Here is a 23,665-nt window from a genome sequence, read left to right on the forward strand (position 1 = left end):
ATGAGAGCCACAAAACTTGACTGTGTCAGTCTGTTTGAATGTATATAGTTATCTTGTAACTATTCAAAAATGTATTATGCAGTTCCATAGATTTTTGCCAAGGTTTTGAATTTTGAACAGCCTGAATTTATTAGGCACCTTCAATCTTTTTGTGGAAAGAGCATTGCTTATATACAGGAAAAATACTTATTTCCAGCAGGTCTTGGAATAATGAACCTGAATATTGCTGAAAGCAATAATGAACCAGTTCAAGAGGGACAGGGAACTGCTGGAGCCAGTCCAGAGAAGAGCAACTAAGATGATTAAGGGCTTGGAGCATCTCCCTTATGAGGAAAGGCTGAAAGAGCTGGGACTCTTTAGCCTGGAGAAGAGAAGGCTGAGGGGAGACCTTATTATGGCATACAAGTATCTAAAGGGTGGGTTGAAGGAGGATGGAGCCAGGCTCTTTTCAATGGTTCCCAGTGACAGGACAAGGGGTAATGGGCACAAGTTACAACATAGGAAGTTCCGTTCAAATACACGGAAACAGTTCTTTACGGTGAGGGTGACAGAGCACTGGCACAGGCTGCCCAGGGAGGTTGTGGAGTCCCCTTCCCTGGAGATTTTCAAGACCCGCCTGGATGCAGTCCTGAGTAATGTGCTCTGGGCAATCCTGCTTTAGCAGGGGAGTTGGACTAGATGATCTCTAGAGGTCCCTTCCAACTCTGAAAATTCCGTGATTCCGTGAATGAAAAAATGCCTTCAGTCAGTTGGCCCATCATTTTTACAGTTTGGAAATAGCTACACGATGCTATAGAAATAAAATCATTCTAGAATCCAAAGATCAGTGTTCGTCTTCAGTAGTTGCTTGGTTATAAGAATGGAGTAATCAATCACATTGTCCTTGTGTATTGAATAAAGTAACAAAAGAATAATAATTGCAGTAGCCAGTCTGTCAGACGCCACATGCGGAGCTGGTGGTGATGAAGCCACATACCCTTTTGTGGAGCTGCTGACAGATTTAAGGGACCGTCTCTTTCATAACATGATCTCATGGACTGTGTCCCTTTGCCGCGAATACAGCTTGTTTCAACTTCAAATAGTAGCTTGATAGACAAGAATGTAAGATTCTTAAGGACATGAGTAGAATCTTATCCCTGCTGAAGGCCTGGCTGTGACTGTTACGTCAGCTGCTTTGTGGCAGGGGGTAAATCGGGAATCAAAAGATTTTGTGGAGCTGCAGCTTACGTTTGAAGAGGGAAACCCCCCAGACATCCATGCTTTTAGGATCCCTCCATATTAAGTTACCTACCTTGCTTATTTGTTCTTTGTTACCGCTTTGTCATTTTAATATTGCGAAGAGTGGAGAAGAGGCTGGGATTTGTATACATTGATTTTGCGTATGCTGTTCCCTCACCAGTTGTAGAGAAGTATGTACCTATTGACACTTTCTGTCAAATTATTTCTGCTCATACTATTTTTCTCCAGATGGCTTTGGTTATATAAACGTATTCTCTGAGTAAGTTTTTAAAAAGCATTTGCAGGTTGTTTCAGTTACTCTTTTTTAAGTAAATAGATCCCTGACTAAGATCTTACAGAAAACTTTACTTTCTTTCCAGATACAGTTAAAAAACTTCAGGACCAAAAGCATGACATGGAAAGAGAGATAAAGAATCTTCACAGGAGACTACGGGTAGGTTAAAACCTAAAAACTCCATAAATTCTAAACTTAGAATTTCATAAGACCTGCATGTGAAATTGTGAGAAGGTAATATGATTAGATGTAATACCGTTAAAATAACCTGAGACACAGACATGATATGGGAATATATTTACTAACCTACAGACACTAAAGAATTAACTTCTGAAATATTCTCTGTGTCACAAAAATACAGCATTGGGCTTGGGAGAAAATGTTCCCATGTCTTCCGATGCATAGTTTAATATTAATTTTTTTTTCCTCCACTTTGAATATTTTCTTTATTTCTAGGAAAGAAATTCATTACCTTGGAAGTCTAGTTATTTCCAGTAAAACTTCTTCAGTTTAACTTGTATTTTAGGTTGTGCCTAATGCCAGAGATGAGTGCCTTTATCGTTCCCGTAAGTTGTTTCCTGTAACAGCACAGGGAAACTGAATAATAAGGATAACTTTTGTTTTTAACTTCAAAATTGTTGCTGCTGCTTTCAATTTAAAGTTTTACTTGCTTATAGGAGGAGTCAGCAGAATGGCGTCAGTTCCAGGCTGATCTACAGACTGCAGTGGTTATAGCAAATGATATCAAGTCTGAGGCCCAAGAAGAGATAGGAGACCTGAAGCGCAGATTACATGAAGCTCAGGAGAAAAATGAGAAGCTCACTAAAGAGCTGGAGGAAATAAAGTCACGCAAGTATGCAAAAGACAACAGGGATACTGTCTATCTTGTAGGGGGGGTACGGCTTTGGAAATGCAGTGTCTTAACTATTATTGAGACTCCGGAAGCTCATAAATTTTCTCACTGTGAGGATCTGTATTTCAACAAGCTGCTTTACGCAGGCTTTCAGGGGTCAGAATAGGTAAACCCATAAGAACAATATTTGTTTCTTTAACTGTCTGCTTAATCCATCCAAGAGTATTCAGTTTGGCGCTTTTGCAAAACCCGGTTGAAGTGGAGGATTTTTCCCATTTAACAGCTGGACGTGTTTTAACTTCCCTCGGTGTGAAAGACAAGCAGCGTTGGCTTTGCTGTACCATCATTAATACTTCTTATTAGCAGCCAAGGCTTTTGGTATGGTTAAAATTACAACTGGATTTTTACCTGAAAAGAAACCTTCTTCTAATTCTGCATATATCTTGTACTGTTTTCTTTCCACTGATAATTGTTTCTGGAAATAATTAGAGATGCTTTGTGTATAAAAACATTTTTAATAAAAACAATTCAAACTGTGATGTAGCGGCTTGAATTAGGTGCTACAGTTATTTAGAAACCGAGTTGTGTCTTTCAGAAGTATTAAAGTACTTCGATTCCGTAGAATAAGAACATCTTGTACAGCACCATTTGAATTCTGACGACATTGTCTCTAGGGATTGAATATACGTATAGCTTGTAATTACAATAATGATGTTTGTGGTGTGTATACGTTAAAGATTTTTTTCCACGTGGATGGGCATTTTATAGAAGGTTACACTTAACCCAGCATCCAGCAGGATATGAGATAATGCAGGCTTTGGAACTTGGGGAAAAGCTGATAGTAGGAAGAGCAGACTGGTCACATTAAAAATGGAAAATTATCTGGACGGATGAGTGGTGGGCATAAGGCATCTAATCTGAAGTAAGATCACCAAACTAAGTAATATGAACATTTCTTACTAATACATTTCAGCCGGAATTGTAATTGTTCAATTACTGCTTGCAAGTGAACCTTTGAGGTTTCAGTTGAACTTTTGAAGGTAGAATTGGCTTGCTGATTCCGGTCAGTGTATTCATTATTGTCTATACACGAGCATCTTTTGACATTTGATTCACTGCAGACAAAGAACAAAGAGGTGACTGAATCGGATTCCTTGGAAGTGGTATAGCTACTGCATTGGAGGGAAGGTGTTAGGAAAGTCTGTATGGTGTCTGAAGCAAAAACCAGTCAATGTTTAATTCTTGCAGACTGTAGAAAATAAGTTGCTTCAAACAAATCTTGTGACACTGAATACAGTAACTACCATAAATATTCTGTACCAAAGATCTAATTTTTTTTTTAAATGGATTCATATGCTGCCTAAAGAATGTATGCCAGAAATTTATTCCTACCTCCTTAATATTCATTCAAATTGTTTTCTGTTTATACAGGTGGGAAAAAAAATCTCCCCTCTAAGCTGATTATTTTCATGTGAAATGGTGAAATCCTTAAGGCTCGCTTTTTTCCATCCATGTGTACGTGTGTGTTTGAGAGACAGGAGCAGGCATTAAGCCTTAAATCAAGTATTGATTTGATAGACTGTTCACCTGGTGCTTAAGCTCTCTTATTGACAAGTAGTAAGAATTTACAGTGGTAATTTAGGTTGGTAACCTATTTCTAAATTACAGTGGAAAGAAAACTAGGTTAAGGTAATGATCAGTTTGGACCATAGATTTAATTTGGTTTCAAATTTGTGTTGATTTTAAGACTTTGCATGTTAAAATGTTTTTTTTTTTTTAATGCCTTAAACGGGCTGCATATTGATTTCAGGCAGGAAGAGGAACGTGGTCGAGTGTACAATTACATGAATGCTGTAGAGAGAGATTTGGCAGCTCTGAGACAAGGAATGGGCCTGAGTCGCAGATCATCCACCTCCTCGGAGCCAACTCCTACTGTAAAAACACTCATCAAGTCATTTGACAGTGCCTCCCAAGGTAATTATTTTCAACTAGTGTAGTAGCTGTACCAAGTTACAATTTTGCATATGTTGACATGGGCACTTCTAATGGCCTAGCTAATTCAAAGGTAAGTTATTTTATTGTACTGTCATGACCGATAAGTTACGGCTGAAACAAACCAACCTAAACTAGATTGCACAACAGATTGTTCACTGCGGTTAAGTGCAAGCATCTTTTTTTGTCGTCTTTATTTTTTCTTTACTCTCACATTGCTGATGACTCATATGCTAGATGCTTTGATTCAGTGCTCCCGTATATTAGAAATACATAAACACATATTACACACATAATTATAGCTGGAAGCACAGTTGATTTCAGCCTTTCTATTAAAATGTGAACTTAATGTGCCACATTAAGCATTCTAAAAGCCATGTAATAGCTAGAGCAGAGTTTGTTTCTTTTAATAACTTATATTCTTATAGTCAAAGTGCTGATGAAAGTTAAAAATAAAGTCCAACCAGTATCACCTATTAAAAGATGTAGGGAGTAATTTCTAAAATGAAAGAGGTGTCACTGTTGAGACAATAGACTTTACTATAATTCTCTGATTGTGGAAACAGGTGCTGTTGTCTTTCTCTATAGATGAGCAGAAAAAGGAATACAAGTCATTATCCTGAAATGAGAAACACTTTGCTTCTAGCTTTTGACTGCACATGACAGCTTGTATGGATTAAAATATTTCCCTTGCCAGGCCTTTTGGCTTTGAATTTCATTTACAATTATGTCACTGGAAGTCTCTGAAGTAAAAAGGCTTGGCTGGACGTAGACTGTATGGCAAATCTATTTTTTAATTGCTTACAACCTGAAAATTTAAGATATAGAAACCTCTCTGCATTATTTGGTGATTCTGTAAATGATTCTATTTCCACACTTGTTCTCTTTGTTCATAGGTATTTACAGGATTTTTACTTTCCTAGTGTTAATTTAGAAGGTTTTTTAATCTGTTGTTGGATAAAGGTGCTTTCTTGCCAGAGTTAGTTTCGTAAAATAAGTCCCCTCCTCCCTTCTTAACCTTTTCTTTCAAGCTGCTGTCTGCCTTCTCAGCATTCATGTCTAATCACGCTGTTAAATAACCAGGTGATTGATTCACTAACTCGGTATTTGTCTGTTTTCATACATTTCTAAACATCTTATTTTTTTAATCCCAACATTTCAGGGATTGTCTTTACCTATATAGTATGTTGTACCTGTGGACTTTGGAAACTAGAAAGGAGAAGCGGGCGATAATAGGTTATCTTTCTTGTCTTACTGGCAGACCCGGGAGCCTGCTACCATCTCGTTAGTTATCTGGAGATCAGAGAAGTAGTAATGCCATCGTTTACATCTGCCAGGGTAGTAGTATCCTGCACCTTAGCCTTTTCCAGCCCCAGTAAATTTACCATGGATGATATATTCAAGACAGAAAATGAATGTAATTCTAGAGGAGTAACTGTGTAGGCATACTTTTTTTTGCAGTCAGTTCCTAATTGAAATTCTGAAAGATGTGATCTGGTAAAACTAGTAATGTAAAATACAGGGAGAGAGTTTGCTGTAACCGCCGGTCTTCTGTTTCACTGCAAAACGGTACAACGCTCACGGTGGCTTCCTTTCTGTGTTTCTGCTAGTTCCAAGCCCTGCTGCTGCCGCAATTCCTCGCACTCCTCTGAGCCCAAGTCCCATGAAGACTCCCCCAGCTGCTGCTGTATCCCCTATGCAGGTAGGTGTTTTATAACTGCACTTAATCCTTCTTTGTAAAGAAGAGCATGTGAAACTACAGGTGGTAATATACAAATATTGGCTGACTTTGTAGGGAAATGATGATAAAATATTGTCACAAGTAAGTAATTGCTGAAACATTCAGTCTAACAAAAGAGTCTTTCACCGAGAACCATGTCGTAAATACAAGATTTGGCATAATTTGGAAGTTCTTGTTAAATATTCCCAACCGTTACTATTCTTGTGCTACTGAGAAGCATGGGAGGAAAGCTTTATCTGCATTCCTTAGTGTTAGAGTCGCTGTGTGTCAGTTCTTAGTCCTGTGCCTGGCACAGGAAGGACAGTAGTCCCCTTTGGGCAATGGACCAAGATCTGCGCAGAATCTGTCAGCAATCATCAGTATAAACGTATCCCATGTAGCATGGGCTTTCCATATCAGACCTGACCAGAGAGGAATCAAATCACTCTGAATGGATTATCTTTGTTCATTTTGTACTCACTGAGAGTTTGGCCAGTTGGTGATTGTATTGTGTATTTTGTCCTGTCCCCTCTGAAGCTTTGTGCGTTTGTTCAGCTGCTACAGGAGCGTAGGTATGCTCAGATTGCATCGTCAGTACTCTACTGCTCAGCTTTATAGGTCACTGCTGGCTTAATTATCTCACTAGCTGTGGGTAGTGAGATTTTGGCAAAAGCCGACAAGTTTAAGGACAAAGCAGATGGGACCCGATTCGCAAAGAAAAAACAAAGAATATACTCCATGTTTTACTCCTTTACTGTCAGTAATTCTCCTGTTGCCTTCAAGATATTACTAACCAGAAGTACCAAAACTTGATTTTGCTATAGTTCAGCATATTCTTTTGGTAATAAATCCTCTCCGTGTGAACTGAAGATTCTATATCCGTATTGGCTTTTAGTGCTCTAGGAACAACACCTGGAACAGACCAGCTGTTCTCCTGTGCTCAGACTAGTGCAGCTTTGATTAATTTAAGAGTGAATTACATAAAACAAATAGATAGCCTCAAAGCAGAGAGAAAGAATTAAATGTTTTTGTGAGAGCTTCTCCTACTTCCTGTGGCTCAGTCACTCTTCACAGCAGTTTTCTAAAGTAGTTAAATGCAACAAGTTCTCTGACGGATGCTTTGTTCTTATTGATCTGTCTTTATATTTCTGTGCTCTTGTAGGAAGAGGCACACTTAATCTCATGCTTTAAAAGGCTAGACCAGCGTTTCGGCAGACAGAAGGCTTTTTGAATGAAGCCTGAGGCTTGTTTCACTTTATTTACCTGTGAATTAACCATGAACCAAAGTAATATCTTAAAATACTGCAAACCTGCTCAGGTTTAGAGCTCTTGTGTTTGATGTTCTCGATCTGCCAGAATTACCTGAATTTTGAATTCTACTTCTAGTATTAGAACCAAGTCATTAACAGATGGATACTCGTTAGTGGGAAACATTGCCTGAAAAACAAAGGGGAGGGCGTATAACTGAAAACAGCTGCTACTGTCTTTGAAGATAGGTGGGTTTCTTGAAAATAGTTGTAGTTATTCAGAAGGCAACTGGGTTTTGTGGTCTCAATTATGTAAATTGCATTTAAAGAATATTTTCTGCTCAAGAGAGAAGGGGATTGGGTTTAAAAGCAATTTTTGTAATCTTTCCCTTTTCTTTATTTTCATATTACTACCTAGTTTTCTACTGCTGTGTTTATGCAACTTTTGTATATTGTTTGTGGTTTTTACTCTCTTGCAATTAAAAAAGTGAGATTTTAATAAGTTACTATGTGAGTTGACTGATCAGCTTCCACCTTGTAGAAGTCATCCATGGTTTAAGATCTTGAGTAAAGGTGGAAGGGTTGATCTCTGTATGGGTGATGCAGCGCTTATTATCACCACTAATCTCCGTTGCTTTTACATGCTGTCACAGGGGAAATATTTACACGGGCGCGTACTGAGGAACTAGCACCATTCTGATATTATGGTAAAATGGATTGGTTGCAAAAAAGATCCTCCAAGTACAGATGCATCAACGTGTGCCTTCTCTGAATTATGTGTATCACTTCATTTTTATGTTGGACTGTGTCATGAATTTCCTCCGTCTTGGCTTTGTTTGTTTTTCTTTACAGTGATATGTGTATGTATAAGGAGATACCTTCGTGAATACATTTTTGTGACTGAAAACAAACAAACAAAACCCTTTCTGGCTTCAGTTCCAAGCCCGCAGTGGAACATAGCTGTTATTTACCATAGCGCTTAGCAATACTGCAAAAGAATTTAGGAAAAGAGGTACAGTCAGAATGCTCTTCAGAGTGTAAACCCAACCGTGCTGGGTTAGCCCAAAGCTTTGCGGCTCTGCTGTGCTACTGAGTGGCCAAGGCAGATGCCTAGGGAGGAGCGTAAGGACAAGGAAGTGTATCTGGTACTTTCTTTTTCTGTTTCATAGCTGGAGGACTCTCTGAAGTAGACGTGGTCTCAGAGTTGCTGGTCACCACTAAATGTCCTGCTTTGCTTTGAGCGTATAAACTTCCAGGCTCCAAGCAATTCAGTGTCAGAGTTCCGTATCTTAACTGCCTAATATGTGAAGAACTGTGTGTGTTTTGAAATTGCCATGCGTAGGTGTGTTGGCGTGAAGTACTTCAATGAAGTACATACCGAAGTGCAAAGTGATCAGGAATAGGTACCTGGTAGTGGTTGTAGGTCATGTTTCCTTCCCTAGCCAACAACAGATGCAAGGATGAAGAGATAGAAGCAAAATATTTGGAGTTTAAAGGATTCATAGGTAGCTAGCAGAAACTTTGTCTTCAAATTAGGAATGGCTGTGAGGCAGTAACCATTGATCTTAGTATCTTTATCTGTTACTGTAGTTATGTTAAACAGAGACTACTACGTAAAAATATGTGACTGTGAACAATTTTCTTTATAAACCCCATCAAAAGTAGTCCTTAAAGTTTCTAGCATTTTCTTGTGCTAGACCTTAATGTAGGATGAATAAGAAGAGGATCAGAGGTTGCAAAGTATCTTGAGTCATTTCTGTCCCATTAGTTACCGTCATCAATAGCCTCAAAAGCACATGATTCCTCCGAACTTTTGATCCTGTGGAGTGTTGAGGAGTTTGAACACTGGTATAAATGACAAATGATGTTTAGCAGTTAAGCAAGTTTTAGGAGGTATTTCTAGTTGAAGAAAAAAGTTATTTATAAATGGATTGTAGGATCCAGACATGTTTGATTGCACATCAGATGTGTTTTGTTTTGTGAGTGAAATGAGAAATGGCTGATCTGCAAATTCAGCAGAAGCTCAGTCAAGCAGAAAAGTTTCTAACACTTGTAAAATGGTTCAGGAAAAATTCTCCAAGAGACCTGTGCACTAGTACTATATAGTTATTGCCAAGCGGAACGGGATAAACATTAGTTGGTTCATTTTCCTCTAATTTGCTGTGTATTAGCCCCTGCGTTACTACTGGTAGTTGTAATAGTAAGAGATGTCATAAGGAACTAGCAACAGCGAAAGCAAGCCCTGTCCGCAGTGTCAACAGGAGCAAAAAGACAAACAGTTTGTTTTATAACAAGGAGACAAGACCAGTACGCAGCAAGTTATCAGCTGAGTAACACGACCGCTTTCTGACAATATCCGTAAAGGATGTTTGTTTTTAAGTGGTATCCAGAAGCTGAGAAAGCGATAAAGGTATATGGTTATCCAACACTGTGCCTGCTCTGTACGTGCCTTTGTTTCCTGGCTGAAGTTCTGTACTACGCTGTCTTTGTAACGACAATCCCAAAGCTAGATGAAATGACAAAATGTTTTGCTTTCAACCTCATTGTCTAACTCTATAAGTGGTTTTCTTTTGGGGGAAGAGGCTCTCACTGTGTTAGTGTCCTTGTCCTTTATTTAAAAAAAAAAAAATAATAAATTCCCTAGTGGGTGAAGTGAACTTTAAAGTTAACGCAAGTTTGAAATCCCAGTTCTTACGGGAAGCTGTTGTAGGCACTTCTGCGCATAGCTCGCTATTGCAGTCGCTTTCGTCTGCACGTTTCAAGGAATAATCTTTGTAGTGTACGTGCAGGACTTTTGAGATATAAAGTGATGAAATTCTTCATGCTGTATTTTGGAGTTAGATTCTTAGATGGTTGGCAGTTGTTTTCTCCATTTGATTTTGACGAGCACAAAAGCGTAGCTCTCTTGACTCTAAACGATGAATAAGCAGTCCTGTAATCCTGCCTGTACTACAGGATGCTGCAAAGTATATACTCTTAACTTTTTTTAATCACAGTTTTGAATTTGTCTGTCTTGCCTACATGATTTGGCATGAGAAACATCTGACCTTTATTATCTTATAAAGATAAGGCTCATTTAACCTTCTCATCTAATCTTGGGCCAGATGGAGAGCTGAAAGAATTTTCAGGATACATACGTTACTGGACTGATTGTCATTAAATATAGGAATCTAATAGAATGGGAAAGGGTAAATAATGAATGTACTATAATTTGCAATACGCTCTTTGAAGTGACTGTAGACGGCCTTCCCTGCGTCTTCAGCAAGTCCTGAGTTTCAGGAAGTGTACAGTTCATTTGTGTGATGCCAAAATGCTTATTTCAGTGCTATGCAGCGGTTAGCTGTTGTGTGCAAGACTTAACGCGTCTGTGATCGTGTACTTACACTTCAGGCTGCCAGAAGCCATGCATTCCTCAATATTTTACATAAAACTTGAAAAAATCATTAGAACAGAAATTAAAGTGGCCTTAGAAATAAAAATTAATTATATTTGTATCGCGTTACATATTTGAAAATACTTAACAGAATGTCTTGTTGCTCACTGAGCATCTCGGTTAAAGAGGTGGTAACAACTGCTGGTGACTTTCTGAATAAGTAATAGCTTTTTCAGTAGAGTTTTTCTTAGCAACAGGTAGTTCATATTACTACACCCAATACACCCTTATCCTGATTTTCCAGTAAAAGCCACAGAGCTGTAAAGGCATATGTTATAACACAAATCAAGCACTAAAATCTTGACTACGTATGGGAGGTTGTATTAGTTTAAATAAATACATCAAGTCAAAATTAATACAAAAACTGCAAGAGAATTTACAACCTTAGTTTGCAACATTGGTTTCAGGAACAGATTTAAGTTTAAAGAAGTAAATGTTACAATATCAATGTGTAGTGTGTGTTCATTTTTGAATAGTTTCATTTTTTGTAGTGTGTGCATTCAGATTGACAAAAGCAACAGGTAGAGACACGCCCTTTTTACTAAGTACTTTTAAAGGTTCTTTTAATTTTTTTAGTTATTTAAAATCAGTAATAATGTCACATCTGAGTTTCTAAAACCGATTCTGCAATTCCATATTTGTTTTTTACCTTCAGATTATGTTTGACACAAGTATTTTTCCATTTCAGAGGCATTCTATAAGTGGACCGATCTCAGCTTCAAAACCGCTGGCCACGCTGGCAGACAAAAGACCAAGCTATGCTGAAATCCCTGTTCAAGGTATTGATTCGAGTTCATTTAAACCTTGTGTTTAGCAATGCTATTAATACTTTTTTTAAATTTTATATTGTTCAGTATCCAAAGTATTATTATATTTTATACTTTTTATTGCCATGGTATTTTCATAGAATCATAGAATATTTCAAGTTCAAGTTTTTATTACTCGTGTTTCATCACACGTAGTGGCATATCATAAAGATACTTTTTTGAATTTTCAACACCACCATGATTGCATCCTGATAACTTGGCGTTACTTTGACAGTTTTTAATACGTGCATAAACCGAGTTCACTTGCAAAATCAAGACAAGATGATTTCAGGGACATGCCTTGCAGCTGTCTTCCAGATATTAAAAATACATAGTTCTGGGATTACATTATGTATTGTGATTGTTCCCCCCTCAAAATGAAACAAGGATGGTGGTTGGCATTGCGTTGCTTGTGAATAACAAAATATAAACTTAAGTATTGAATCTTCGGGGGCCAGATGAAAAAAATTGAATGGAATTAAATTGAGTGTTGATTTATCTGTTTCCCAATATTTCCCTGTTCTGTGAACTTCGTTTTGTCTCTCAAAACACTGTTCACAATGTGCTCTTCCTGTGAGAATGAATGGCTATCATGTGTTGGGTGTAGCGCTCTGATTTATGCCTGCTTTAGGGTGGGTTTTTTTGTAGATGTTTCTCAAGATAATCCCCATATGACTCCAGGCTGAATATTTCCTCTGCATTTGGTATTCCTGAGGTCTGATGCTTTCTAAAGGGTTGGGGTTTTTTGTGTTTTTTATTTTTGTAGCACTTCATAATAGTCTGTATGTGCCAGATTTCCTTCTTGCTTTTGTTGAATGCATATTGAGGTTATTTGTACAATGCAGCTGGAGGTTTAATTTTAGAAACTTGGATATTTTTAGGAATATTGAAATGCCTTTCCAAGAAGATAGTTTAGGCTTCTTTAATTGTTAGAGAGTTCATGGGTAGACATAAGTTTAAACACAAAACCAGTGGTACGCTTTATATAGTTTTTGTGTTTTCATTCTAGTCAGTCAGTGCAGGAGCAGGGCTGCATTCAAACAGAGAATGTGCCAGACAGAATCCCTGTTTACAGCCATTTATTTTTTTCAAGAACCTCTGTAGCAATGTATGTTTCTTGTGCCATGTTTTCAACTAATGATTGGGGTCTCGCTTTTTTAATCCTCATTCTTAATTTTCATGGGGGTTTTGTATTCAAATTTCTGCTTTCTAAGTGTTTCTACATAGGATTATGTAAACCTTTTGTTTACAGTCTAAAGGTTTTATTTGAAGGAATAGTTCTTCAATAATAGGAAATAGTTTTGATTTGATGGTACAGAAAACTAACTTTGTTTTTGTTTGATTTTACTCATTCGCGGTAGGTAGAACTACTCTTTCCCTACAATATGTAAAAGCACCTTTTTGATTCCACAGCATGGGGGAGGAAAAAAACCCCACGTGTTTTTAATTAAAAAAAAAAAAAAACAAACAAACAAACAACAAACAACAAACCAAAGGAAAAAAAAAATCACGAGGGACAAAGCAATCTGCTTCATCAATCCACATTGTGAATGGCATATTGAATATTTTTGGCCATGTGCTAAATAGGGATTCCTTGCTCAACCTTTTGGTTTAACAGTTCATTTTTTATAGACCAGGGCATGTGGCTTAGTGAAAGGCCTTAGGGAAAAAGGATTAAGAAGGTCATGATGTATTCATAGTGATCTTTATTGGTAATGAGCAAATTTAGGCATTGTCTTTCATAGAGATAAAATCAGTTGCTCTTACTAAAACAGCCAAACTCATGCACTGGTAGACAATATTCATCACTCAAATATCTTACATTTAACTGGAATCTTCGTAATGATGTTCTCTCTCTCCTTTTTTTTTTTTTTTTTTTGTCCAGAACATTTGTTGAGAACATCTTCTACCAGCAGGCCAGCATCTTTGCCAAGAGTACCCGCTATGGATAGTGCCAAATCTATTTCTGGTAATATCACGTTTTTTCAGATTATTAGTAAAATCAGGAACTCTCATTTCAATACTGTACTTACGATACACTTTTTCAAGAGAAAACTTTGATCTTCACACCATCAAGCTCTTACCAAAAAGCACTCTGTTTGGATATTTGGAATAGCTTATTTCTCAGTGTTCAATTTTTCTGTTGAAATATTTGGGGAAAGAAACTAAAGTCCAATGCTGAAATAATATTCCCTTTTATTGCATCAAGTGGAACTGAATAGATTTTTTTCTTTTTGATTGCTCGTCTCCTTATTATTGCATATATGACTTGTACCAACATACCAGATGGATGACTATGAATCATGCATGTAACAGTTGACTTCTCTCCTTGTGTTACAAATAATTTTGGTGTGCAGGGTATATATGAGGAAGGAAACTGTTCCTGGCTGTTACTTTTTACTGCTCAAATGCAGGATTATTTTAAGTGAACGAGGCAGAGAAGCATATTATTCTTCTCTAATTAAACAATTCCATTTTTGCTTGTGGAAAAAACTCTTTTCAATGGTTTACAATAGGAGGATTGTTCTTTTTAGGTAACAAATGCATCATTATACATTATCTAATGCATGTAAGTGTTTTTGCATATTACATAGCAAAACTTCTACCCATTCTGTAGGGCAAAAGAATGTTTGCAGTGAATCATTTTTAAATAGTCCATTTTCTGACGAGCATAAATTACAAGTATTTTTCAGTGTTACTCATAGTGGTTGGTGCACGTTTGATATTAACTTTGGATTTTTAAAAAAGAGTTGTGAAATAGAAGTTTATATAGAGTGTTAGTACACTATCAAGGTGATGTCTCTGTATCAGCAGGGACTTATAAAAACAAATCTTTAAGATTTATAGTAGAAATAGCATGATACTGTGAAAATGGTGCTTTCTATAAACTAGGGAGAACTAATTGGAGATAAATACTTTTAAAAACACCTATATTTGAGTAAATGGTTTCAAGAAGAAAATGTATTTTAGATCATTTTGATTTCTACTAAAAAAAAAAAAAATTGCCCAAAAGGGTTTTTCCCCAACTTCTTGTGTCTAGTATTTATAAATTGATGTATTTGCCCCAAGTCATTACAAAGTAAGTCTCTGATGTATGTGGATAGTTATGTCTTTGATTTGCACAAATATAAACCATCATGAGTATTTAGGTATAAAAGGCAAACCTTACACTTTTCAACTGGGAACTTGTCCGTGTAGACAAAACATAACCATTCCAAATTTGGGTTTACAGAGTATAATGCTTGTGCTTTCATTCAAAAGAAAAATTGTCCTTTGATAAAACGAAACAAGCTCTGTGGAATGTGGCTGAATGGTCTCAGGTCAATCTTTGATTTTCTTGCTAATGATATTTAGTTAATGTCCAGAGCATTGCATACGCGGTAATTCTTGATTAAAATTAAGTGGAAATAGAGCAGCTGTCATCTCTAAACGGTTTTCTTTTTTCTTAACTACTTGAAGCTTAGTAGTGTAACTACATGGACCAGAGAAAATTGAAATGGTTTGGTGTTAAAATTCCTTCTCATTCATAAAATCCTTCAAATGGACGTAGTGATATTCCATTAAAACACATTCATCAAATTTTCTTTGCTTCAAGATGCAGGCTTGATCATAAATGTTGGTAGTGCAGTCTAAATCCTTGATATTTCCGAAGTGGAAAGTATCAAGAAAAATGTTGAAGCCTGGTATTGTATGAGTTTCCATGCATGGTTTCTGATCTAATGCCTGTTAGAGAGCAAGAATGAGTTTGAAAGGTTTTATGGTTGCAAATGATAAATATATGGGCGTTTTCCCACTTAGTTTCTCGAAGAAGTAGTGAAGAAATCAAACGGGATATCAGTGCACCTGAAGGAGCATCTCCAGCATCTCTCATGGCAATGGGTACCACCTCACCACAGCTGTCACTCTCATCTTCTCCTACGGCATCAGTTACCCCCACAACCAGAAGTCGAATAAGGTAAAAACCCTTTTTTGTGGTGCACTGAAATGTGTTAATTTCATAGCTATCTGTCTGCATATATCTAGCATATGATACTGGCACTAAGACTGCAGACTCTACTGCCACCCATACAATAATGATCTTCAATAATCTTTGCGAGCTTCAGAAAGTGTTTTCTGCAGCTCAGTATATGTTTTAAAAGTTAGACCAGTAGTTAGGCTGTTTAGAGCTTATGAGGTTAATACCAAAACTTTGTGCTCCACTAGATGACCAAGCTAAGTCATGTCGCTAAATAATAGCATTATAGCAGTTCAAAATACCATGAAGCCAAACTCAAGAAATAAGCTTATGTTGTGGCGTGTTGAACAAATCTTTCAGAGAGGCTTGGACCCAGGGAGACCGCATGATAAACCTTAACTTCTGTAATTGCAGCTGAAGATGAAAAGCAGCATGACTAGGTCTTAATTCCAGACACTGCCAAGTCTTCTAAATAGCCGTGAGCGAATGGGTCTGGGTTATTTGTCCCACAGATGAAATCATAATGCAAGTCTAAGTAACAAATGGCCAAGCAATCCCCTTTCATTAGCAAGACAAAAAGATAAGTCTGTGATAAATTATAAACTTTTCCTATCTGTAGTGTTATGAGTCAAAGGACTTCAAAGTATTTAAGCCTCCTGTTACGCAAGTGAAGTATGTGCTTAGCCCTGCTTCGTAGATTGGGAAACTGGCACACAAAGGTTAAATGGCTTTCTCGAGACCGTTTAACACAGAACTTCCTGATAAAGCTTTTGTACAGCAGAAATATTAAACCCTTAATGCTCTGAGACATTTGCAATATGTAATAATTACATTATAAAATTGTGAAGTTATTTGCCGGCGTGGGTGCTATTGAAAATGATTTCCCTGAGATCAGCTGAGGAATGACTCGGTGCTGCTCTCCTTTCACCGTGCAGAAGGGTTTGGGTCTGTGGGTACTTTGCCAGCAGCAATTAATATTGTGTGTTGGCACCTAAATTTAGACTGAGTACATCTAGAAATAAATGAAAAGACTAAAACACCTGTATATGAACTTTGAACTGGTAATATATAAACTTGCATTGATGCCAGCCTGCAGACTGTAGCAAATAGCGTGGCACTTCACGGTAAAATTGTACAGTTATATTTATGATGTCATTGCTCTGCTGCCTGACCGTTGACCGCAACGCTAAGCGCTACAAGAAGACTTAGCAGGAAGCTGCAGCGCGGTGGGTGCGTGGTGGTGAGCACGCTCTTTGGAACAGTCCTCAGAATGTCGCTGCTGGACTTCAATTTGTTCTGTGATCACGTTTCTCTTTTTTCCCCTACCTTTTCCTGAAAGTTGTTGTAAAATAAACAGTTAGTTATTGCTGCGGTTCACTAAAACAAATACTTGAAGTTTACTGTTCCCTGTTCTTGTTGAAACTTCATTGGCTCTTTGATTTGGAATACAGTTGACCTAATATGCTAACTTGTAAGATTTATATGTCAAACCATTTCTCATTGTCTCCATACAACTTACTCTAATTTATTTTCTTCAGCAGTGTTTCCATAACTGTGAGAACCTGATATAAACCATGTGCTCTTACTGGCATTTGAGAACAGGCTGTGCAGCTCCCTCATGGCTAAACAGTATGTTTAGCGTAAAGAGAGGGAGCTTTTAATTTGAGTTCTTGTATGTTGTCCCAAATCTCTGTTGTAAAGTCCTTGCAGTGTTGCCTAATCTTCGTTGCAGATTGAATATGCAATCCCGTTATTGCTTGTTTCAATCACCAATGAAAAAATACACCAGTTTGGGTTGTTGAAATATGTACTGATTTGAGAACCGAAGTACAAAATTTCTTGAAGCATCATTCTGGCCGTGTGGTACCGATGAAGGTTAAATACAATAACCTATTCAGATAATTGCGTTTGTATTTAAAATAGACAATTAGCAACTTCCCTGTCATGTTAAATCTCTCTGGAATTAGCAGGACCTGCAGAATTGCTACCTGTAAATCTGTAGCATCGAATCCACTGAAAATATTATGTATTTCTACATTCCACCCCTCTTTCCAGTGACCAAACATGTTGTAAACAACAAAGAGTTGAAGATTTGAGAGTGAACGTATACTATCTGTATGTCTTTTTGGAAATATCCAAAAGGAGTATCTTAGGGCATCATCTTTGTGGATGTTGAGAGAATCTTGCTTACGTCTGCATAGAACTCTAAAAAATGGCAGATGAGGAAATCTTCGCAGTATGGATTCACTGATAGTTATCTTATTTTAATTTTTCCAAATGGAAATTATTAAAAATAAGAACAACTGCTGACACTCTTAGTCCAGTAACTAAGCTCCGTAGTGGTGTAATACTTAGTCTTTTTATCAGAGACTGTTCGCTGCACTATCTGTTGAAATAATGAATCACGTAACTAGGCCACTACCAGAGTATTAACCTCTATAATACATATTTTTTTAATCGAAGCACTCATTTTTGTAAGCCTGGTAAAGAGATGTAATGTAAGACTCCTATGAAAAACTGGCCAACCTGGATATGTTCGTTCTTTCCTTCCCCAATCTTTCCTTAAAGAAAAAATGACTTAAGATAGCTTGACAGACTGGAAGTGAAATTAATTGATAGCTTTTCTTGGTAATTGAACATTCTTAGTTGAAAAAAGTGAATTGTTATTGTGCCTGTATATCAAATGGAAGATCAGCCTAGTTAGAGCCCCCCCCCCATCCCCCCCTCTTTTTCTTGAAGATCTCAGGCAAATGTTCTGTTAATAATGGCACGCTGCTAATATGCAAACTTGTTGTTTCAAGGTGACATTTGTAATCAGCCACGAGATGCAAAAGAGATAGCATCAGTTTATTCTCTTTCTAAATACAAAATAAAGTCACTTGGGGTAGCTTAATGGTTCAAGCTGGAACTTACCGTGTTGTGAGTTTAATTTTCTGAACTCATAGAAAAGATATCATTGAGGTTGAAAGACCTAGGAAAATAAAAGTTTAATTTAAAAGAAAAAGAAGGATGATTTGCTATGGAAGAATTACTCCAAAATAACTCTTAAGCCTCTGCGGGTCTTTCTGTGTATTCAAGTTTTCGGTCAGGCGTGCTGTTCCCTACTGCTTTCACTATGAGAGCAATTTGCCCTCTTTTTAAGCTTTTACAATATGTATTTCTGTTGCAAAATATACTTTACGAGCTCTAAGTTGCCCTTCTGCTTTGTTCCTAGGGAAGAGAGGAAAGATCCCTTGTCTGCCCTGGCAAGAGAATATGGAGGATCCAAGAGAAATGCCTTGCTGAAGTGGTGCCAGAAAAAAACAGAAGGATATCAGGTAACTGTAGAGCTATTTAACGTGGCATACTTCTCGCTGCAACACACCAGAATCTGCCAATGGCATAAACCAGGCTGCTCCACAGTTGACTGCATAGATTGCAATGGCACTGGTATGTACTGTACTCTCTTCTTGGAACACATGCTACGAGTCCTAACCTAACTAACATTAATAGCTCTTTAGTCACTTTGCTTCATGTTGGTAATAATTTTTTTTTTTTCTTAAGGGGGCAGCTGACCTTCTGTTGAGGCACTTTATAACAGCCTTTTACAGATCGCACTTTTGAAACTGTAACTGAAACTTTAGCAACTTAAAGTTTAAATTAATGTTTCCCAAATGCAATTAGAGTGCCATTTCTCGGATTTGAGAGAGATTTTTTTGGTAGCTAATTAGTGTCGTTTTATTTGGATCTTTCAAAGTGCTCCCATTTAGTCTCTGTTTACGGACAGTTTGTTTTGTGAAGGTTGCATTGTCTTGTATTTTGAACTTGGCTTTCTACTTCGGTTCCAGACTTTTTTTTTTTTTCTTCAGTTAGTCCAAATGTTATCAGAAGCTAAAAGAGCTAATAAGATGACTATCCAGAGTTCTCCTGATTACATTATTTTTTCAAAAGAATAGTGGCTTCAGCAAACTAAACCAGGATGTTAATAGTCTGACCATGATGTATTTGTTTGGTTAACTTGTATTGAAAGCGTTTGGAGTTCCCAACACAATCCTCAGTTTAAGAACTTTACTCTTTCCCTGACTTGAGACTCACAATGCAGGAGGAAGTTGAGAGCCGCATAACAGGATGATCGCCCATCCATAGGAAAAGTCGTCTTTCAGTACAATGGACAGGCTTGTGATATGAGCCCTCCCCCCTCTTCCTGTGGCACGTCTAGTACTAAACTGGGCTATTTCTGAGGATACGCTGCTTTGTAGAAAGAGCCTTTCTCCCTCCCCACCTTTTAAAAAAGGCAGGATGTTATATTTCTTTATAAATCCTCTAAAACTGAATGCAAAAATATTTTCCCATATTGTCTTGAAATGAAAGATGAATTTGACAGCTTCCTTATCAGGTCAGAAAAAGGAATAGAAGGTATTCCAGACCTTTCAATCTGTGGTTTAGTGCGCGTGCAAGAGCATGCAAAAGCATGCCATGCTTTTGTTTCTATAGATCGCTGCTTATAATTACTTGAGTTTTATAAACAGTAGTAGAATAGGTTTTGAGACTTACTGTACTTGCTTCGACAACTGTAATACGGTTCCCTGCTTGCGTTGCTACTGAGAAACCACAGCATATAGCATCTGCAGACCAATGCATGCCTTCCTGTGAAAGAGTAAGATAATATCAGGAGGTTATATTAAGTTAGGTTTTTGAGAAGAATGTCTTTTGCTTTAGGCACACTCATTTTTCATTTCTTTGTTGTACAGAACTTGATTATTTTCAGCATCCCCTGAAATGCAATTCTGGTTGAATACCACATTAGTGGTGTTCTAATGTTTTTAAACATATCTGGCGTTGTGTTCATTGTGAATAGTGCTTATTCAGCTTTCTGGCATCTCAACGTTATCAATACCAGAAAAGGATTTAATTTTTTTTTTTAATTGAAGCTTTGCTTGGTTTTAATTTTATTTTAAAACTATGTGGATTCAAAACTGACGAGCAGTAAACAAGCGTCAGAATAATGAACATCTCCCTTCCTCATTCAATCCTACTTAGGGTACTGTAGCTCTCTTTCTTCTTTGCTGCCACCCGAATGCTGACAGGGTACCTTGTCTTACCTCCAGTTCCTCCTGGTGTCTTATACTCTGCCGCAGTTCCCTTTTATCCCCAGCGTTTCCCATCATTATAACTTCCACTTTCCTTCTATACCACCGTTTACTGTTGTTTGGCGTAGCGTCTGGGCAAGAGCCAGCGTGGGCTTTTTAGAGCTACCTGATGCTGTGCTGACTGACCAGCCGTCTGCCGGCTCTGAGCTGCTGCGGGAGCCACGCAGAGCACAGGACTCCTAAATATCTCTGCCTTTTCCTCTGTGGGAATAGCAGTAGGTCCGATTTTCTACCCTGTCACCAATTTAAGTTAATGTTAGCTATTATTTATGGAGTTACAAATATAACACTTTAAAGGAAAACTACTTGCAAATTGAGTCTGTCACAAGTTCTAAAATGACCTGGAAGAGTTTAACTGTGATTTGGAAACAAGGAAAAGAAAAAGAAAGTCTTAGAAGGCTTTTGTTTCAGAACAATTCTTTTGTTAATTTTGTCGTATTCATACTATATCAATTTGTTTCTAATGCAAATCTAATTAAACTACCGATATTTAAGTAAAACCCAGCCCTGTAAGCCAGTAGTTTCAAGAAAGTCTTTGCCAACATGGAAATATGTGTTTTACGTCTTCATCAGTTGCTGACAACAATCACTTTTTCGGTCTTGTTTGCTCCCTCTCCCCTGAAGGTGAGGTCTCACAGCTGTAGTTTGATATGCATACATGTATGTAAATATTTATCAAAAATTATTTCAGTTGCTGTTGTTTCATAGAGAAGATGGATCCATGCACACGGAATTAAAGCCCCATTTCTAACAGAGCCGTATTTGCTCTTGGCATTGCTTTACCTTTCATTTCTGGGATTATATTTTGCACTGCATATTGGAGAGTAGTTGAATTTCTGGTTTATACATGGACTGTGTAATAGTAAAATGTAAATAGTAATAACATAGTATAAATAGTAATCACAGAAATAGCCGGCTACAAATCTTAACTTCAAAAATTTTGTTTAAAGTGTACAGAGTTATAGGTGAGCTGCCAGTGGCTAAAAACCAAGGTATGATGTAGTTGCCTTACCCCTATTAATGAGCAGCAGCATACGATTGAATGTTGTGCTCTTTGTAGGCCAGCTGTAGTTCTTGAGCTGCTTTTTATTCCATGTGTTGAAAATACTAAAGAAGAAAAAGAAGGAAAAAAAAAAAAAAAAAAAAAAAACCACACAAAATAACCAAACCACAAAAAACCAAAACCCACTGAGGTCTGTAGTGTTTCACAGAGAGAAGGTTTCCTTGATTCACAAACTTCTTGTGGAGAGTGCTACTCGTTTGCTTGGTGCAACAAGTATATTTTTGTCTGCTTAAGTAAAATGGAAGAATAACTTCTGCTCTCCTGTCACCTCTAGGAAATTATTTTCAAGCTTTTGATTAAGAGTCTTAAGTATCTCTGGTTTAGAAGCTTGAAATTTTATGAATGCTAAATAATTCAAAGATGAGAGTGTGGTGAGGCTCTAATTTCAGCCCATTATAGTAAAAGGATTTTATTTAAAGCCCTTCACACACATTCACAGACTTTTACACCAAACTGTGCTATCCACCTCTGACAAACATATAATTCTACATAGCAGAATTTTTAAAGGTATCTTAAGACTTTCTCTTTTGTGAATGTATTATGATAAAGAAACTAATACTCAACCCTGTTAAAAAAAGATAATAAATTACTTCATCGTACAGTTTTCTTGATTTATTCAGGCAAATTTGGAAGGGAATAAATGAATAGTTTTCTTGAAATGAAGTTACTAAACAATATTTAACTGTGTTCCAAATCTGGTATTTTTTAAGGAGTACCTCAATAAAAAAATAAGGTTAAAATAGCCAATGAAAATACAAGAAATCCCTACTGATGTAAAAACCTGTTTTTTTACTGTTCCTATATTGTTGCTTTTAATATACGTACTGTCTGAATGTTGTTTGCAAGTAGAATTTCTCCTTGAAGCTTAGGTTTGGAGGATGGTGATCTGCAGAAGGTCATTGCAGAACTAACAGCAGTCAGGTTCTGTATTAACTTTCATCTAGAGCCTGTTCAGTCTCGACAGTATTGCACTCACTAAGTTACTGAGTTTAATTGCGTTCAGGGCTGAACAGAGCCCTAAGCCATGAAAGAGGAGAGTTGCTCTCTTAAGGGTGGGTTTTTTCAGTATTTAGATAAAGGAGGAGCGAATCACCTTTAGTTTTCAGATAACAGGCACAAAACACTTGACACTTGATTGCTTTGCTTAGGATCTGACATACTGATTCAGAATACAGTGCCAAGTGCGGCGTTTTCCAGAGGGAAGACGATCCTCCTGGCTCCTCCAAGATATGTGCAGTGTCATAAAACTGTCCTAAATTCCAGATATCTTCAAAGCATAAAGTAATCCTGTCCAGCTGTTGTGGTGCATTTACCCTAGCTGGAACACAGCTACTTTCATTATGAGTACACAAGTAATAAAAGTCCAAAGAAGGATGTGAGCATGCATGTTTCGTGTTAAGAAGGGGACCAATAAACAGGATACACATATCCTTACCCATTCTTATCTACAGCAATATTTCAATTTATTTTCCATTTTTTATCAGCGTTCTAGAGATAATTCACTTCCACAAGTCTGACACCAAAAAAGCAATTGTCACAAGATAGCAGCAAGAATAGACTAAATTTTTTTTTAACCTTTCTTTAAGCTTTCCACACTCCCGAATTACCGATACACTGGAAGCCTTGTACACACACTATTGTAGCCTTGTACTACCGATGCTCTAATACCTACAATGCTGCTTTTTCTGGAAAGACCACCTAATTTCTACTTCCTATACGGATCAGAGTTACATGTCTTACAAAAAATTTATTGTCTACATGGCAGCAATAAACAGTAATGTGTACCTAACGCCCTGCTGAATGCACATTGAAATCAAGCCATGCTTTCATTTGTACTCATGTAGAATAACTAAGCTAAAGGTAAAAGATGGTTTGGGTTGTCTTTTTTTTTTAAACCTGTTCTTATATACATGTCTTCACCAACACTAAGCTAGATCATATTCTACTCATAGTA

General features: G+C 37.3%; 1 protein-coding gene across 2 annotated transcripts in view; it reads left to right on the forward strand.

Annotated features, from left to right (window-relative positions):
- The window catches only part of SPECC1L (sperm antigen with calponin homology and coiled-coil domains 1 like), a gene marked incomplete at its 5' end in the record, with an annotated part of 50,338 nt that overhangs the window by 16,293 nt on the left and 10,380 nt on the right, over positions 1-23,665 (forward strand). For both annotated transcript variants that reach the window (XM_082491879.1, XM_082491878.1), the window contains 8 exons: positions 1,599-1,672; positions 2,191-2,366; positions 4,177-4,340; positions 5,969-6,060; positions 11,447-11,537; positions 13,450-13,533; positions 15,363-15,519; positions 18,734-18,836. In XM_082491879.1, coding sequence (XP_082348005.1) covers positions 1,599-1,672; positions 2,191-2,366; positions 4,177-4,340; positions 5,969-6,060; positions 11,447-11,537; positions 13,450-13,533; positions 15,363-15,519; positions 18,734-18,836 — 941 coding nt within the window. The remainder of the gene's footprint in view (positions 1-1,598; positions 1,673-2,190; positions 2,367-4,176; positions 4,341-5,968; positions 6,061-11,446; positions 11,538-13,449; positions 13,534-15,362; positions 15,520-18,733; positions 18,837-23,665) is intronic.

The sequence above is a fragment of the Vanellus vanellus genome, assembly GCF_965231255.1.
Source record: "Vanellus vanellus genome assembly, chromosome: 16".
Lineage (NCBI taxonomy): Eukaryota > Metazoa > Chordata > Aves > Charadriiformes > Charadriidae > Vanellus > Vanellus vanellus.